Source organism: Bradysia coprophila, unplaced genomic scaffold, assembly GCF_014529535.1.
Source record: "Bradysia coprophila strain Holo2 unplaced genomic scaffold, BU_Bcop_v1 contig_232, whole genome shotgun sequence".
NCBI lineage: Eukaryota > Metazoa > Arthropoda > Insecta > Diptera > Sciaridae > Bradysia > Bradysia coprophila.
In genome coordinates this window covers 22,616,838-22,635,661 of record NW_023503493.1, presented here as the reverse complement: position 1 = coordinate 22,635,661, position 18,824 = coordinate 22,616,838, and the positions used below count along the sequence as shown (strand labels likewise).

Below are 18,824 nucleotides of genomic sequence, written 5' to 3'. Positions count from 1 at the left end.
TTAGTTATGTGCATCTTGCAAACATACACTCCACTAATTTAACATTTACCGACACAAAATTCGTGATGATGAATAATAACTTATCCATTTATGGTGAGACCCTGAGCTGCAGTCACTGGTCAGTAGTCTATTTTAGGGTATTTAAGTCGACTCGTGAATATTTATTTAAATTGGTTGATGCTTTGCAATATTGCTTGATGATGGGAGTTATACTGACGATTGAATTCATAAAATTAGTTCATTTAAAAATTCCACCAAACGAAAACGTTTGAGTGAACATAATTTCATTAAAATTAGTTTCCCTTAAACTTTTCCAAACAAAATCAACTGATTGCATAATAACGGATAGTTTACTCTGGCCAAACAAAATGCACGTAAATTGCGTACAACAAATATTTAACGCAACAACATTGCTAGCTTCTTCTGTTATAATCATTGACTTCGTATTATCTGACTATCCCTCAGTACTAATACACTATTTCGCTGGTAAAGAATTAGATATGTGGAGACCTTGGGGTATTGTTTTGGAGCAGCCTGTCTGTGACATATTGTTAAATTTAATAATTACACTCATATCTAAATTCCTTACCATTTTTCTCAGGCAACCACTTTAAATGGCGACACAGCCTTACATCTTGCTGCTCGCCGCAGAGATGTTGATATGGTTCGAATATTGGTCGATTACGGAACAAATGTGGACACTCAGAATGGAGAAGGACAAACATCATTACATATAGCAGCAGCTGAAGGCGATGAGGCAATGGTCAAATACTTTTACGGTGTGCGTGCGTCCGCATCAATTGCTGACAATTTGGATAGAACGCCAATGCATCTGGCTGCCGAGAATGGGCACGCTCATATCATCGAAATACTGGCGGACAAATTCAAAGCTAGTATCTATGAGAGAACAAAGGATGGCAGTACATTGATGCATATTGCATCGTTGAATGGTCATGCTGAGTGTGCGACGATGCTCTTTAAGAAAGGAGTTTATTTGCACATGCCGAACAAAAGAGGCGCCCGAAGCATTCATACAGCCGCAAGGTATGGGCATATTGGCATCATAAACACGTTGATACAGAGAGGCGAAAAAGTTGATATCACCACTAATGTAAGACGCAATATTAAAATTTATTTTCGATTCTTGTTTAGTCCAGTTCGTCTTTTACAGGACAATTACACAGCCTTGCATATAGCAGTTGAATCAGCAAAACCAGCAGTAGTGGAAACTCTCTTAGGCTACGGAGCAGACGTACACGTCAGAGGAGGACGTTTAAAAGAAACCCCTTTGCATATAGCTGCTAGAGTAAAGGATGGTGATCGTTGTGCGTTAATGCTGCTCAAATCTGGTGCGGGCGCAAATTTAACTACGGACGACGGCCAAACTCCAGTTCATGTGGCTGCTAGCCATGGCAGTCTGCCATCTTTGATACTTCTACTTGAAGACGGTGGAGACGCAATGTTTAAATCACATGTAAAGGAATTGATCGATTCTCATGCACTAACACAAACACCAATGCACTTGATATATTTTTCGAAAAGTCCCTCAAACCCTCTTCTCATTGTACTTTACTTCTGATACTAGAATGGTGAAACTCCACTGCACTTAGCTTCACGAGGTTGTCAACCGGAAATTGTTAAGCATTTGATCGAAGATGTGAAAGAAAAACATGGCCCAGAAGTGGTAGGAACTTACATCAATGCAGTAAACGAAGATGGAGCAACTGCCTTACATTACATTTGTAACGTTACCAAAGAGGACGTTCGAATTCCAGAATCCGATAAGGAAATTGTCCGTTTACTCTTAGAGAATGGAGCTGATGTATCACTTGCAACGAAACAAGCCCAAGAGACTGCCTTTCATTATTGTGCAATTGCTGGCAACAACGACGTTTTAACCGAAATGCTATCCCATATGACTGCCACAGACATTCAGAAAGCATTGAACAGACAATCTTCGGTAGGATGGACACCGTTACTGATTGCTTGTAATCGAGGCCACATGGAGTTGGTGACGAATCTACTAGCAAATCATGCAAGGGTCGATGTCTTCGATATTGAGGGGAGATCGGCATTACATTTAGCTGCTGAGCATGGATATTTGCAAGTGTGCGATGCTCTGTTAACAAACAAAGCTTTCATCAATTCCAAATCGAGAGTAGGAAGAACGGCACTGCATTTGGCTGCTATGAACGGTTTCACTCATCTGGTGAAGTTTCTTATTCGTGACCACAATGCTGTTATAGACATTTTAACACTGCGAAAACAAACCCCACTCCATTTGGCAGCAGCCAATGGACAAATCGAAGTTTGTAAGCTTCTGTTAGAGCTGGGAGCGAGCTTCGATGCAACGGATGATTTGGGTCAGAAACCCATTCACGTCGCTGCACAAAATAACTTTTCGGAAGTGGCAAAACTGTTTTTACAACAGCATCCAAGTTTGGTGAATGCAACGAGTAAGGATGGGAATACGTGCGCTCATATAGCTGCTATGCAGGGATCGGTGAAGGTGATAGAAGAACTGATGAAATTTGACCGACAAGGAGTCATAACTGCAAGAAACAAGCTAACTGATGCTACACCGTTGCAACTGGCAGCTAAAGGGGGTTTGTTTGCTAAAGCCTGAATTTTTCGTTCTATCTTTTTAAACTCGAATCTTGATTAGGTCATGCTGATGTCGTTAAGGCATTGGTAAGAGCAGGCGCATCGTGTACGGATGAGAACAAGGCTGGATTCACAGGCTAGTTTTATTTGTTAATTTTGTATTTAAAAAACTAAATTTTCCGTTATGGAAAACAGCGGTTCATTTGGCTGCACAGAACGGTCATGGTCCAGTTTTGGAAGTGATGAGAACATCAAATTCCCTGCGAATATCTAGTAAGAAACTGGGACTCACTCCCCTGCACGTGGCAGCATACTAGTAAGTTTACATCCACTTCATTTTAAGGTATTTTTGTCAACTTCACCCAATTGACATAAAATTTTTAGTGGACAAGCAGACACCGTTCGAGAACTGCTAACCAACGTACCTGCAACCGTGAAGTCAGATCCGCCGAGCGGACAATCCTTGGTACCTGAATTAGGGTCGGAATCAGGCATGACACCCTTACATTTGGCTTCCTACAGCGGCAACGAAAATGTTGTGCGACTTCTGTTGAATTCAGCTGGTGTACAAGTGGATGCAGCGACAACAGAGAATGTGAGTGGTGTCCTTTCAAAAGTTGCTTACAATATTTGGAAATGGTCTGACCTTCTTAGGGATACAATCCGTTACATTTGGCTTGCTTTGGTGGACATATGTCTGTGGTCGGTTTGCTGTTGAGTAGATCGGCAGAGTTACTGCAAAGCATCGATCGTCATGGGAAAACCGGACTACATATAGCTGCCATGCACGGTCATTATCAAATGGTAGAAATTTTATTGGGTCAAGGTGCAGAGATCAATGCTGCTGACAAAAATGGCTGGACTCCACTTCATTGTGCAGCCAAGGTATTTATTGCTATCTGGTAAAATTTCACCAGTTCTTACCATAAGTTTCATCAAAACCTCAAGGCCGGTCATTTGGATGTTGTGAAATTACTTTGTGAATCTGGTGCTTCCCCGAAAAGTGAGACAAATTATAATTGCGCTCCTATATGGTTCGCTGCTTCCGAAGGACACAACAACGTTCTCAAATATCTTATGCATAAGGAGCACGACACGTACGCACTAATGGAAGATAAACGCTTCGTGTACAATTTGATGATTGTGTCGAAGAATCACAACAACAAACCGATCGAGGAATTTGTCTTGGTATCACCAGCTCCCGTTGACACAGCGGCCAAATTATCTAATATTTATATTCAATTGTCGACTAAGGTATGAAAAGAGTTCTAGAAACCGAATGATGGTTGTAGGTTGAGCAAGTGAGAAAATTTATTGATTCTTTTAGGAAAAAGAACGAGCCAAAGACTTAATCGCTGCTGGAAAACAGTGCGAAACAATGGCAACAGAGCTTTTAGCACTTGCTGCGGGTGCTGATTCGGCTGGCAAAATTCTTACGGCCACCGATCGCCGAAATACGGAATTCTTAGATGTTCTGATTGAAAATGAACAGAAAGAAGTCATTGCACATACCGTTGTACAAAGATATCTCCAGGTAATTAACAGGTATACTCACCTACCTGCATCTATAAAATTGATTTGTAGAACATTTCGTTCGAGGACAGTCAAAGAATTATGTTGTTTTTCCCTCTATATAGGAACTCTGGCGAGGAGTCTTAAATTGGTCCGGTTTTAAGTTAGTTTTACTACTCATAGCTTTCATAATTTGTCCACCGGTTTGGGTAATATTCACCCTGCCGTTGGGCCACAAATATAACAAAGTTCCAATCATCAAGTTCATGTCGTATCTGACGTCACACATATTTTTAATGTTACATCTTATGATTGTTGGCATAACGCCAATGTATCCCGTAGTGAGGCCCAGTTTGTCACCATGTACGTTAGACCCGTTTCAACAATAAATTCACAATCGACGACAACTGATTCTTCCCGATTTTTTTTTATCTTCTCACAGATTGGTACGAATGGGGCCTGTTGATAATGTTAAGTGGATTACTACTGTTCGAACTGACCAATCCCAGCGACAAAAGTGGATTGGGGTCGATAAAGCTGTTAGTGCTACTATTCGGAATGGCCGGAGTCGGTGTTCACGTAGCAGGAATGATTTACGTACAGACGGCGTACTGGCCGACGCTTCTCTATTGTCGAAATCAATTTTTTGCCTTGTCTTTTTTACTGGCTTGCGTTCAGATTTTAGACTTTTTGTCATTTCATCATTTGTTTGGACCTTGGGCTATAATCATTGGCGATTTGCTGAAAGATTTAGCAAGATTTTTGGCTGTATTGGCGATATTCGTGTTTGGATTTTCTATGCATATTGTGGCATTGAATCAGCCGTTCCGAAACATGGCACCGGATGAAGCGAGGAATTTCGAAAAGAACTTTAGAAATCGAAAGACGACGTATTTTAGCGATGGTAAGTGGTTTACGTATTATTTTGATAGTAAAGTAACAATTAGAATGTCTACCCTCAGTGGTAACATATAATTTTTCCGTCGAGATTTTTCGTCTAAGATATAGGTACTGTCAACGAATTTGAGTAGAACGTGTCAGGATTTAAATCTTTCTGACTTTCCATAAAGATAAACTGGACTTTTATTCTTAAGCTGACCTACGACTCCTTCAGTTCTAATAAAAAAAATCTTTGGGCAATTTGGTAGCTTTAGATAGTTGCAATTCACGATTTAGTCTATCTCAATTTTCGATTTAAAAAATTGAAGACATTTGGTCCTAGGAGTCAATAGAATTAAACTGTAGTTGCTTCCATATGTTCACTTTAGGACTACTCGCGAAAATTCGAACACCACTGATCATCGGTTAGAATAAAGTAAACTCAGATTTAAGCTGAGTAAAATCACATTATCATTCTGTTGTCAAAACAATATCATTTGTGTTAAACTGTTAAAGATTTTGTTGCTCGCCAGACTGTCAGCGGCTTTCAGTGGGCTCCATGTTTGCGTAGCAATTCTTCTATTTCCGCTTTGCCTTTAATTGATTTAATTATTTGTCACAATAATTTAGCGGAAAAATGAAATGTCCATACCTCTGGCCTTTTCTAGGGCAGACCTTCCATCCAGGGCAATATGATTGACATTAGCACCTCTTTGGATTAATTTCTCAACAATCTGGGCATTGTCTAAATGGAACGAAATTCAGAAGAAAATATGAAATTTCACTTCAAATACAGTTAGAGGCAGTGAAATTTCAGTATGGATTTGCTGTTTTTCAGCTGATCCACACAAACAATCGAAACTGTTTATACGAAATTCACCGCTACTACGCGTGTGCGTGTAGCAGCTGCAGTTTCAACCGTATAAACAAGTACAAAGAGTTTTGATTTGATTGTATGTTTGGATCAGCTGAAAAACAGTTGAGGCAAATTCATGCTCAAAATTTCACTGCCTTGACTGCAATTGAGAATTGAATTGCCAGTTTTGCTACAGCTTACTCATTGAAATGGCAACATGCAAAGTATTCTCTCCCAGATCATTTAAAGAGTTCACATTTTCAGCGTTAGCTTCGTTCAACAGCCGCAAGGTCTCCTAAAAAAATTAATTTTTTTTTGGTAAATTTTCCAAATATCTCGTTTGGCAAATTTAAATAAAAATTATCAAAAGGGATTTTCTTTTGATATTTGTGTTATGGGTACACGGTACACGTGTACAGTGGAAACTGTATGGTGAAAAGTCTGATGTACGTGTACATCCTTGGTAAAGTTAAGTGAAATTTAAAACACTTCAAATCTAAGATAATTACCGTCATAAATAGCAGCAGTGAGCTTTTTCGCAATTTCCGCAATATGTCTGTAAAGGAGTGATTGAAACATTCTCTCATTACTAAAATCATCTAAACAAACAATCATGAAATATGGAACCTAGTTCTTTTATCCAACCGACCAACAATATTCAAGATAAAATAGATAATTGTACTTACCCGGACACAGTTTGTGGTCCTAAAAATCAAGCGATTCAAAAGTTCATAAAAATATTTTCTGTATACGTGAGAGTGTATTGGTGAGCTATGATATGAATCGGTCGGTAGGGAAAGTAAACGGTCGAGAAGGAAAGTAACGGTTGGGAAGGAATGCACCAACACACTCTCACTATTACAGAAAAATGTCTTTCAAAATACCCCAATACACACTCGATGTGTGTTTTCGCTTGGGCTTCGCCCGCGCGTGCACACACATCTTGTGTGTATTGGGGTATGTTGAAATATACTATTAATATATTGCATATTCGGTATATACCTGAAAATGCACCAAGTATACCAATCACGACTAAAGTAATACACAGCTTCATGATTCTTATTTGTTTATCAAGTAACTTGTACAATCAATCTACTCTGAACGACAAACTTAACAGGAATAGCAATTCTGCCAAATTTATAATATGCAAATCGCACAATAATGACCTAACCCAGATAACCCCTATATTACTCGATTACAACATTTCTTCCGAACTATTACGCAATACCTGCGATTGTAATGTTGCCGCGTTTTTAGTTGGGGTTTATTTTCGCACCTCAGTTGCATTATTGAATGGGGTATGGAGTATGTTTTCACAACTTAATTTAATAAATCGATTAATGGTTGTGTTAGTGGCGTGGAGGTGTCGAACTGAAGTGCACTATCTTTGAAGTTGAAGGAAAGAAGGCATGGGTTTAAGCAACTACAGATAATTTCTAATTCTGCCAGTACAAGAAATTATTAACTTGTACACCACATGTACTCTTAAGTGACCTATCAACATTTTCATGCAAAATAACATGAACTCTTAAGTAGCCATCATAAAGAAGCAGATAACTTTCCCACTTATTTTGAGTTGGCCTTTCAACTTGCTTCCAGATAAATAACAATTCAAGAGAACCGTACTTTCATTCGTGAATTGCCAGGAAAATTAGACAACCTAGGATTTCGAAGCAAATCTCAGTTTTAGGAGGATTTAAACTCTACCGTGTCGTACTCATTCTTGTACCCACATACATTCTTGCCATACAAAAGCTAATAATAATTGAATCATGTTAAACCTAGAAAGAACTTAGAAATAATTGCCTTTTTAATGTGGATGCCAATAAAATTAAGACATTGTGAATCTCTATTGCATGTTCGTCTAAAAATTAGTTTTTTTTTTTTTTTAACAAATTATTCAAATTACTAATCTCTTATTGAACAATTTGTGAATCAAAAAGAGGTAGATGTTGAAGTAGAATCAACAACGGTTACGAACGAGCAACAATATGCGCCATTAACTGAATTCCGACGAAAGCATAAACGAGATAGTAAGTGGAACATGAAAACAACACACCAAATTGAACACAATTGACCATATCCAACACATTAAATTTTTTGTTGTTGTTGTTCGATGAGATTTTCCTTTTCAATTTGAATTTTTTTGCTTTTTGATTTATAATATGGTCAAATCGATGTGTGTTTATAATAGTTTCACTGGTGTCTTCGACAAAACTGTGGCTGAACAAAGTTAATAAATAAAAACATTTTGATTTTGATAATAATTTTGACTTGTCTTGTGTCTTCAGTTTAGTAAAAAGGCTTCATAGACATGGATATGATGAATGACCAAATAATTTATTTTACTGACAAAACTTTCTTTTTGTTTTGGTTTCTTAGAAAAATATGTTTTCAAACCAAAAAAAAATCTGGCAGTTACACTAACGCATGTTCCAATTTGCTGGATAATTTTCTCTTAATTTTTGGATTGATGGATTTTTTACGTAATCTGAACTGAAATGTGCAATTAATTTAGAGGAAGGAATGGAACACAGACAACGTTTATCGTGTCATCATCACGGAATGCGGTCAATGTTTTTAGAAAACGGTTTTATTTGTTGGTATGTGGATTGAAAATTGGGCTGTGTCTGTTTTGCATTTGATTGATTTTTTTCGTTTTGAATTATTTTTTACCGATCATTTTGGCACACACTGGATGAAATGATTTTTGAATGTTGAGTTCTTTTACAGCACTATCTTTAGTGTGGCTATACTGAATCATTGTTGCTTTTGTTTTGATTTTATTTTTGTCTGAATTTTGAATGAATATATGTGTTGTACCACCCCCCAATCAATTCATCGATTGGAAGCACGGATTCATCACCGAGTTCTTCGAGTTAAAAAGAACATGCCCCAAAATAAATTAAAATTTTTACAGAAAAGATGACACCGATAGTTGCGTTTGAGCGACTATTTTTTGCTGTATTTGGTCAAGTAATTATTGTCACACAAAATATCGAATTTGTTGAAACTAAAATTAGATATTAAATCTAACTACTTCGCGAATATTCAGACGACACCCGACGATATAAATCCCATGCCACATATTCGTCCCGACTGGACCGAAAGTTTATTTAAAATAATTTTTGGAACCTATTTATTAGTCTCCGTTATTGTACTTATTAATCTACTTATTGCTATGATGTCGGATACATATCAACGTATTCAGGTAATTATCATTATCGTTTTTTGTTCTTTCAGTTCGCATGAATCCAATAGTGTCATTCGAATTGCTGTTTTTTGCTGTGTTTGGACAAGTAAATATTTTCTAAGAAATCGAATTTATTGAAAATTAAAAAAAAATCGAATTTTGATAAAAACTAATGCAACCCCCTTCAGACGACCACAGACCAAACACAAGTCGATAAAATAATACAAGCTACTGTGAGATCGCAGCCAGAAGAAACAGATTATTTATTCAAAATTGTTTTTGGCATTTATATGTTGGTCTCAGTTGTAGTCCTTATCAATCTACTTATTGCTATGATGTCTGATACGTACCAAAGAATTCAGGTATATAAATTAAACAGAAATTGAGCCGTACTGTACAAATTGAGCACCAATTTTTACTTTTTATGAACATTATGAATAAAACTTATCGGAAAATGTTTGAAGAGCTCAGAGGTTAGCCATAATGAATTAGAATTGCAATTGAATTTTCTATTAAGAACATGAAAACATCAGCAAAAAACGTACATCATGAACAGTGAAACAATATTTAAAACTAAATTTGCTTTTCAGTATTTATACTACTACTCACGTGTGATAAAACATTTTTCTATTTATTTATTTGTTTAAAACACAGATTTGATTTTTGATACACACACTTTCTAACCGATTAAGCTGGGCGATTTTGTGGCATAAAATAGAAAATGCTGACACATTTAACGAAAACCTACAAAAACGCGCACCTACCGTACATTCTACGGAATCAGCGCCACAAATAATTTTCTTTCGTGTTGAAAAAAAAAAAATGAGATGCCTAAGATCGTCAAGCTTAATTGTACACAGACAAATTGTAAATATTTTCTTTTACACATTCAATTAAAAATGCTACAATATTTTATGTACATACAAGTTTTGCCTTTTATTCACCGTTCAGCATTCAAAGTAACTAGGTAAAGACTAGGTAAAGTTAGTTTTTGCATTTTCTTTTGAACCTTGTGTGAAATTCAAATGACCCTGAATGATTTTCCGAAAACCTGTCCAAGGAAAAGCTCTGTTTTTTCGCTAATTTATTTGTTAACGTGAAATTTTACTGAAAGAGAACTTTCAGGAAGTTAGTTGGTGAAGATTATAAAGTTCTTACCAAACCCTTTTACAAACAGCAAGTGCATTACAATATAATCACTAAATCTGTAACTTTTATTAGTTACAACATTCTTTTGTTTGGTACAAAATGGTGAAATCTTGTACTTCATTTTGCTATATAAAGAAATATTTTCAAACTCTTGTTAGTTTCCCATAAATTTTTTCCATTTGAATAATAATTTATTTTTAAAATAATTTTTGGACTCTCTTGCTCCCTCGAGGAGTAAGATGACAGATGATGATGACAAATAAAAAAAATCGATTCTAATTCACATTGTATAGTGCAAGCACTTTTCAGAATATTCTTGTAAACTACAATTTCATGCCATGGAACAAGCAAAATTAATCTTAAAATTAACTAAATGGGAGTAAGGATCTTTGATCTCAGTTCCTGCTTCTCAAGACTAACCAAAACTCTGATCCAAACAAATGTTAATGTGTGAATGAGTTTAGAGACGATTCCACACTAATAGCTTTCTTCAAATTTAATTATCTTCTCATTCAGTACCTTATTCTTATTCAACATGTATTATACACAAATATAGAGCTTTCAAAGAACTATAACAACTATTCCTAGAATGCACACCAAAAATTCTGCACACAACTTATTGATTCAGACAGTTTTTTTTACTTACTGAAATTTACCAACAGGTTTTCAAGAGAGCCATTTGCTCCTACTCAATTATCTTCATCCAAAGATATTTAATTTATCGGGTGGTCCAATAATTTATTTAAATTTTGAAAAACTAAGGTGAATCTCTACAAGCAAATATTTTCTCTTTTTACAAATTGTACGAGCATAGATCATTTAATCTGCTACTTCTGTCGTTTAGATTTTTTCTAGTACTTCGTACAAAATCTATGTCTTCATTAGATTTAACAGACTTTGCTCTATATATAAATGGAGAACACTGTACAGTGATTATCAGTCATTTTTGTCGTCATTGTTGAGAACAGATGAGAGCCGAATGTAAATCAAGTTTTTTAAGTGATCAAATATAAATGAAACATCGTCCTTCGAACGCAAAAAAAAAAGAAATAGCAATAAGAAGCTTTGACACAATGAAACTACAAAATAAGGATGACTAACTTCATGCAGTAATTGTATGGGAGGATAAGGATGCCAAAAAATATTTTAATAATTTAACTCTGAACGATTCTTGCCAACATTATTGAATAGCAGGATATACGAGGCTTCGGCAGGGAAACATCTACTTCTGATTTTTCGATCTATAGTTCAAAGCAAAGAATGACAGAAATTCAATTAAAAGAAAAGTTGTTTCCCCTTTCAAGACTATCATCATCAACCATTTTCATTACTTGTATTAAAGAGAGGAGCCTATGCGCGATGGGCCAACAGAACATATTTCTATCGGTGATGTGTTTACGCACGGGAAGCGAGACAAGTTTTCTATAAAATGTTCAAGTATTGGTTACAATTACCGTACCTGTCTCTTATTATATTGACTTTCTTCATATTTTAAATCAATGAGATTATTGAGCTCTGCCTAACAGAATTGAATTTTCTTTTCTGACTAGAAAATTATCAATTTTTCATTGCATTGATACCATCCCGAAAAGCAATCTAATTAGCTAATATATCGTCCTAACAATCGTATATGGTAGCCATGCATCTTTTAGTTATTCAATAAATTACATAGCAAGATGCAGCAAACCACGATGATACACATAACAAACAAAGTTAGAGTTTCTTTGAACAAATGAAATTTCAAGTGAATTTGATCAACGAAACTCTACGAGACCGCATCAATGATAGCAAATTGTATGTGTATGTAACATTATTGGTCATTGGCAAATAACTGAAAATCAAAATCATTTAGTACAATCTGTAGTTTTGTAGTGATGTAGTGTTCTTGGCTTTTTAGTTTCAATATAGAATTTCGTTTCAAGTCCAAATCTTGAAACGTGAAATAAGCATAAAATCTACCATAATTATTGATCCCCAGACAATCACTCAAAACGCAAATCATTGTAGAGCCGTTTAGTTATCAATCATTTTTTGTAGCTTTTTATCGTATATTGTTTTATGACGTAGCGTTAAACGTTTTTGGAAGCGAAGAAAATTTATTTAATTTGATTCCAAGGTAGAGAATTGCTTCTAACAATTTTTTTAGGTTTGGTAGTGACGACATGTTGGTAAAAGTTTCGCGAACTATCCTGCCATTTACAACTATACTACGCTTATTCCAAACTACGAATTTAGATTAATTCTAGAGACTATACACCATTTTCTTTTAATATAAATTTTATATGGTTGCGGCCTTGCGACTAGTAATAGTTGGTTACATTGGATGCTGTGAAAGTAATTCATTACATGAGGTTGCAATTTTGTGATAAAAGCAAACTACCAAGTCCAAGTGTGTTTTGAGCAACAAGCTTCGGTAATTGTCTTTTCGACAAGTGTTGAGCTTGTTTATCCGATCGGAAGGCGAAAAAATGGACAATGGAGATAGTGAGTATCAAAAAATTGTTTCCGAATTAATGAATTATTTAACAGCATTCAATGTATTCTGTTTTACCGCATACCACATGCAAAAGTTGAATATCACATAAAAATTCACGAAAAATAAACCGGAAATGTTCCACAAAAATCGCTCATTTTTGCAGGAGGCAAATTGCTATGCAATAGTCAACTTTCGCATGGGGAAGGCAGTAAATCGACATTATTTTTTCGATCGCATAAAGCAAACATGTAAAATAGCTCACAATGTACTTGACAATAACTTTTCAAATTGACTGGTTTTTGTGTTGCTTTGTGATTATCTCGGCTTCGGCTCAGTAATACAATGCCTCACTCTAGTCAGAACAGAATATATTGGAGCAAGAACGTTCTCACACAGAGCATGCCTTACAAACATCAATTTTATTCATCACCAAAATTGCACAAAAATTTTACCTATATTTGAGAATTGACGACTTCAACCTCTGTTGGCTCTTCTATACATTGTTTATTTTATGAAAACTTAAAAACTAATATCCATCGAAAGAGTATAGTTGTTAATATTTGTTGAGGAGACATTCGAATACCGGAAATGTTTTTTGCACATCATCTTGTAATAGAAATTGGCACTTGACGAAAAAAGTGTTACAGCAAGTTAGACGAGTCAGTTAATCGTGATTCATACGTACAACGTACAACATTTAAAAAAAATGCGTATCCCGCAAAAATATACATCCAGAACACTTTTGTTACAGTGCAGGTCCACACACTACTCGTTTTTAGGGACAAACCTACAGTGTGAGCGTGAGCATTATTGTTTTTGGACCTCTATTTATTCGGTACTTTCTGCTTTCTCACTTGCTATAGGAGTAAATTTTTCGATCCCCGCGATCACATGCTTTATGACCGAACTCAACGCACTTCAAGCAGAAGTGCTATTAATGACAGCTGCCAAATAGAGTACTATTTTGTATGAAATTTTATCCCCACTCTATTTACAGTGTAAAATTTTGTATGGATCACTGTCAAGTTTCAGTACCCTATTTAGAGTACCACTTTTGCTTGAAGTGCGTTGCCGAACTCTAAATTACTTTCTATCAACTGCCAATTTCTCTAATACTCGGGTGATGTCCAACTAAATAATTTTTACTTCAACTTACGTTCTGATTTGAGAGTATTAACAAAATGAAACAGCGCAATCGTAAGCCATCGATATTTGAAACAGTATATATACTGAACATCATTTTTCACTGAGAACGTCGGCTATTACTTTTATTAACAACTCTCTCATAAAACAATCGACAACACTTAGGCTCAAAGCGACATCGAATGGAAGTTCGGATTATCAAAACTAATTCGAAACATGCATCGAACAACCACAGCTCCATCACCTCTAAATTTGATAACAACATGGTTTATGTGGCTATTGGACGCTTGCAAGGTACAACTTACATATTTAGAACATATGGGGTATATTTACCATTAGTACAACATATACTAACGTTCTGTTTCTATCCGTAGACCCGAATGAAACGCAAGAAGCGTCATAGTTTGGTAAATATGATGGGAGCACGTCAGTCCAGTCCGCGATCGAAAGCTGGCGCAAAATGGTTGTCGAAAGTTAAGAAAGGTCAGGTGGCTCCAAAAGGTTTGCATTTAGCGCATGAGCTTTTTAGATATTTTAAAATTTAATTTATTTTGTCGTATGAACCGTATAAAATATTGCCTACATAAACGATATGCATGGAGTGTCAAGAAATCACTCCACCGTCACATAAAATCCTTTGCATTTTTGACACAAACAAAGAACATCATTAAATATGACACACTATCGTTTCGATAGTACAAAAGTTTAATATCTAGCATTGGTACACACAACTTGAGTAGACGTTTTTCGTAAATTTTGTGCTTCTAGTTGAGGATACACAGTTTATCAAGGATTGGAGTTGAATTTATGTAGAAAGCCAGCTATACAACACACATATTATGACACTGAACACACGTCCTCCCCAAATACTATTGATTTTAACTCAACATTCATTTTCCACATTTAATCAAACCAAATTTCTATCTAACAAAAACACCAGACTCTGTCGCCTTGTCTGTGGTCCACCTGTCTCCACTCGGTTCTCAAATGAGTTTCGCACAACCGCCCACAACTCGCATTGAAAATGTTGCCGATTGGGAGGCAATTGCTAAGAAATATCGTGCATTGAATGGTGGCGATACGGAGGATACGGGATCGATGCGTGACTCTGAAGATAATGCGTCACATACATCGGATGCACAGCAGGCAGCACCTGCCGCGCAAATCGGGAACAATGTAAATGCAAATGCTATGGGTAATCAAGTGTAGATTTATTGATAAAATAAAACAGAAAACGTCTTCTATGGAAATTGTAAATAAATTTAGTGGAAATTACGGTAAATTATTTTTAAAAATGAAAATGTCTAAAAGTGTTGTGCCTGGTAATTATATCTAAAAAAAATTAAATTAAATATGAAAATAGCGCTCCATCCTAGATCTTGTACCATAGATTTTATAAGTTTTGAAGCACTTTATCGTCTTTAACGACCATCTTTCATTAAAAAATATGTTAAAAATGCAAATGACCGAAATCTCATTTTTATTGTTAACATATTAATGGAACATTTAAGAGCTTCCGAGCGTACGCTGAAATTGTAGCCTACATTTCTGCGTTTCGAAATTTTTGATCGCTGATATCTTTTTACGAGAGCCCTTTTTGAAAAATGTACGACCACATTTTCGAGTAAAAATATGTCAGCTTTGAATAAAAAATAAAATTGTCTGTGAAAGTTCCATGTGCTTTGAGAAAAGTGTACCTTTGATGCAAATTTGGGGCATCGGTACAGTTTTCTCAAAGCTCATAAAACTTTCACAGACAATTTTATTTTTTATTCAAAGCTGACATATTTTTACTCGAAAATGTGGTCGTACATTTTTCAAAAAGGGCTCTCGTAAAAAGATATCAGCGATCAAAAATTTCGAAACGCAGAAATGTAGGCTACAATTCCAGCGTAGGCTCGGAACCTCTTAACAAATTATTGTTTAGTTGCAAGTCTCATAGTTGGAAATAAATTTTTTACAAAACATAAACCAAAGAATTCAATTCAACCAATAAAATGATTTCGTTATTACTTCGCTCTCCCCTATGAAGTGGAAACTTACTGCAGTGATGTTAACAATGACGTACAGGTGGCTCTATAAAATAAGCTTTACAATCGGTAACATTTTAGTGGTTTGGATTTCTACTATTCGCATGCGAGACCAATTCATTGTGTCTTTATATTGTATGGCGATATGGTACACAATGTATACATACAGGTAAGTACACGATTTTAATTAAAAATCGTTTTGATTGTTGACACGAGACGATATCAGGTGTTTTACGAATAGAATTTAAGTTTCAGTCTACAAAGCTGTACGAACGTTTATTACTGATGGCAATATTAAGCACCCAAGACTGTCACCAATCAGCAAAACGAAACACTCTTCAAACGTTGTCTTTTAAATTGAAATACAATCAATACTTCAGATGAACCTATTAATTCTATGTCGATAAATACGCTGTCTCCTCTTCCTACGTATTGCCAATCTGAAATTTGAATATTTTAATTTTGAAAATTATTTAATTTTCGTGATTCTGCCGCCATAGTTAATATCAAAAGTTTAGAGGTGAAAGCCGTTAATCAACATTTCTACTTAAACTTGTGCCTACACAATTATTATCTCGTGAACATTTTGAATGATAGGATATTGGGTGATTAAGAACATTTTACAAGTGATAACGGCCGGAAAACGCTCATTCAGATAAGATTCACATTTGCGCTCGAATTATGAATTTGTCCACTCTATGACACTATAATGGCTTGACTAATGCTGAAATAGACATAGAAGATTTGGAATGCATTTTCTGAAAATTATTTGTCCTTTACTGATTTTGCTGCATTTAGCAAAATGTAGCTGCAGCGAATAAGCATGATAGGATGATGTTTCAGTTAGTAAAATTTTCATTCAATTTTCAAAATTGTTGATGACCGGATTGATTGTTTCGGCTTCTTTCATTCGAATTTCAGTATTGGAAACATTGCTACACACACAATTAAAATGTTGAATTTTCACCACAACTAAAGTGTTTAACTTCACGTAATCTAACGTAGATATTTTAGTCAAATCACAAAAATTTTCGTATGACACCACAGTATGATCTCAACAAATTTTAAGTAATATTTTAACTGTTCTTATAAAATTGCAGTGAGAAAACATTCTTTATTATAATTTTAGTTCAACTGCAAAATAGTTCATTTTTTAACGTCCCAACTACAAATGTGCCGCCATGAGTATCCTTTAATCTTGTTGTTCTTCAAATATTCATCAACAGTAACTCCTCTACCATCTCTCCCTCCAAACGTTTCCAAAACTGCAACTGCAACACTGCTATTTTCTTTTATAGAACTACTCTCACACATCCAGGTCGTTCCATTCGAATCGACTTGAAAAGGTGTACGAACTTCATCGATGCATAACAATAGTACGTACTGATGTTCCGGTAGAATAAAAGTGTGTGGACATTTCGAGGTAATGATAAATTTGGTAGGCTCTGGTTTGATAATCCGACAAGACGGTTCAATGGTCACTTCACTAAATTCTTTGTCGGTGAAATCGTCGTAAATCAAAGGTCCATCTTCTACCATTACATACTCCTCCCATGACATTTCCCTCTTACAAAATTGATACTTCGGATCGGAGGGAAAATGTTTGATTCGAAATGTTTCCGGTGATGATGTAAATACGGTAGCCTTAAATTTTCTGTCGAAATTCTGATTTTTATCAACACTTCCAGCACCCCAGCATGGATCAACAAGTTGCCATTGTCCAGAGTCTAGTTTGACGGCGTTCCAAGAATGATTTTTGAGGTTGTCGATAGAATTTGATTTATAGCCATAACCTTTGCCGTGACCACTAATCACTATTGCCTCCAGACCAGCGTGACATGCCAAATTCTGAAAAAGTTCAGCATACCCTTGGCAAACTGATAGCCCAGTTTTGAGAGTTTCTTTGGGACTCTGATGTCGCACATTGTTTTGAAAGTAGGCCTTGGTGTCGTATGCAATGTTATGGTGAAGCCATGTGAAAATAGCTCTAGCTTTGTCCACCTTCGCCACGAAAGGATTACAAAGCTCGAAAGCCAATATTGGAATCGACGTTACATATTGACGAGGATAATTTCCAGCATGTGCGTCGACGGCATAGAAATCTCGGCATATTAAGCAATAATCGTTTTGCGATGTACATGTGTCTTTAGTCGGCGTTCGGACAAAATAACTTTCGGACAAAATAACCCCGGACAAAATAACCCTGGACAAAATAACCCCGGACAAAATAACTACGAAATACATATTTTAAAAACAAATTGTGAATAACACCCGCCAGCAGAATATATGGCGTAGGGTCAGTGTACCAATCACCGAATATTTATGAGTAGTCGTATTATAAGAAAACAAAAATTTTAGAATCTTTTTATGTTATTTACTCCGACCACTAGAGTACATAACTCTTTCACAGATCTATTATAAATCTCCGACCATATTCGAGTATACTGAGTATCGAGTATATTTTCGAGTACGTATCGACTACATTCGAGAACATCGACTATATTCGAAAACATCGCCTATTCGAGAACATCGACTATATTCGATGACATCGACTATATTTCGAGAACATCAACTATATTCGATGACATCGACTATATTCGAGGATGCCGGCTATATTTGAGGACGTCGACAATATTCTTGGACATCGATAATATTCGAATACATCGACTATTTGCGAGGACGTCGACTATATTCGAGGACATCCACTATATTATATGACATCGACTATAATCGAGTATATCGCCTATATTAGAGTATATCTGGAATATATTCGAATATATCTCGACTTTATTCAAGTATATCTCGACTATATTAGAGTGTCTCTCGACTATATTCGAAGACATCGACAATATTCTAGGACATTGACAATATTCGATGCCATCGACAATATTCTAGGACATTGACAATTTTCGATGCCATCGACAATATTCTAGGACATTGACAATATTTGATGCCATCGATAATATTCTAGGACATTGACAA

General features: G+C 35.8%; 2 protein-coding genes and 1 long non-coding RNA gene across 6 annotated transcripts in view; 1 reads left to right on the top strand and 2 right to left on the bottom strand.

Moving 5' to 3' along the window:
- LOC119076361 (serine/threonine-protein phosphatase 6 regulatory ankyrin repeat subunit A) overlaps positions 1-15,305 on the top strand; it is a 44,837-nt gene extending 29,532 nt beyond the window's left edge. The window contains exons 6-21 of one of the 4 annotated variants that reach the window (XM_037183063.1): positions 602-1,111; positions 1,172-1,474; positions 1,586-2,606; positions 2,666-2,740; positions 2,800-2,920; positions 2,989-3,199; positions 3,259-3,489; positions 3,553-3,858; positions 3,932-4,138; positions 4,242-4,479; positions 4,559-5,020; positions 9,095-9,150; positions 9,233-9,406; positions 13,978-14,106; positions 14,187-14,295; positions 14,753-15,305. In XM_037183063.1, coding sequence (XP_037038958.1) covers positions 602-1,111; positions 1,172-1,474; positions 1,586-2,606; positions 2,666-2,740; positions 2,800-2,920; positions 2,989-3,199; positions 3,259-3,489; positions 3,553-3,858; positions 3,932-4,138; positions 4,242-4,479; positions 4,559-5,020; positions 9,095-9,150; positions 9,233-9,406; positions 13,978-14,106; positions 14,187-14,295; positions 14,753-15,021 — 4,422 coding nt within the window. In that variant the 3' untranslated portion in view covers positions 15,022-15,305. Of the gene's footprint in view, positions 1-601; positions 1,112-1,171; positions 1,475-1,585; positions 2,607-2,665; positions 2,741-2,799; positions 2,921-2,988; positions 3,200-3,258; positions 3,490-3,552; positions 3,859-3,931; positions 4,139-4,241; positions 4,480-4,558; positions 5,078-8,771; positions 8,828-8,906; positions 9,063-9,094; positions 9,151-9,232; positions 9,407-13,977; positions 14,107-14,186; positions 14,314-14,752 lie in introns of all 4 variants that reach the window. The other 3 variants (XM_037183062.1, XM_037183064.1, XM_037183065.1) reach the window with 3 other exon arrangements.
- Positions 5,443-6,942, bottom strand: LOC119076392. The gene is made up of 6 exons (XR_005087609.1): positions 6,854-6,942; positions 6,538-6,556; positions 6,361-6,407; positions 6,053-6,146; positions 5,648-5,740; positions 5,443-5,589 (listed from the first exon to the last, which is right to left on the bottom strand). It is a non-coding gene; the product is annotated as an uncharacterized LOC119076392 (long non-coding RNA).
- A 1,683-nt stretch (positions 15,306-16,988) lies between the features above and the next one.
- On the bottom strand, positions 16,989-18,239 carry LOC119075592 (kyphoscoliosis peptidase-like). The gene is made up of 2 exons (XM_037182062.1): positions 18,221-18,239; positions 16,989-17,986 (listed from the first exon to the last, which is right to left on the bottom strand). The coding sequence occupies exons 1-2, from the start codon at positions 18,237-18,239 to the stop codon at positions 16,989-16,991; spliced, it is 1,017 nt and encodes a 338-aa protein (XP_037037957.1).
- Positions 18,240-18,824: the final 585 nt, after the last annotated feature.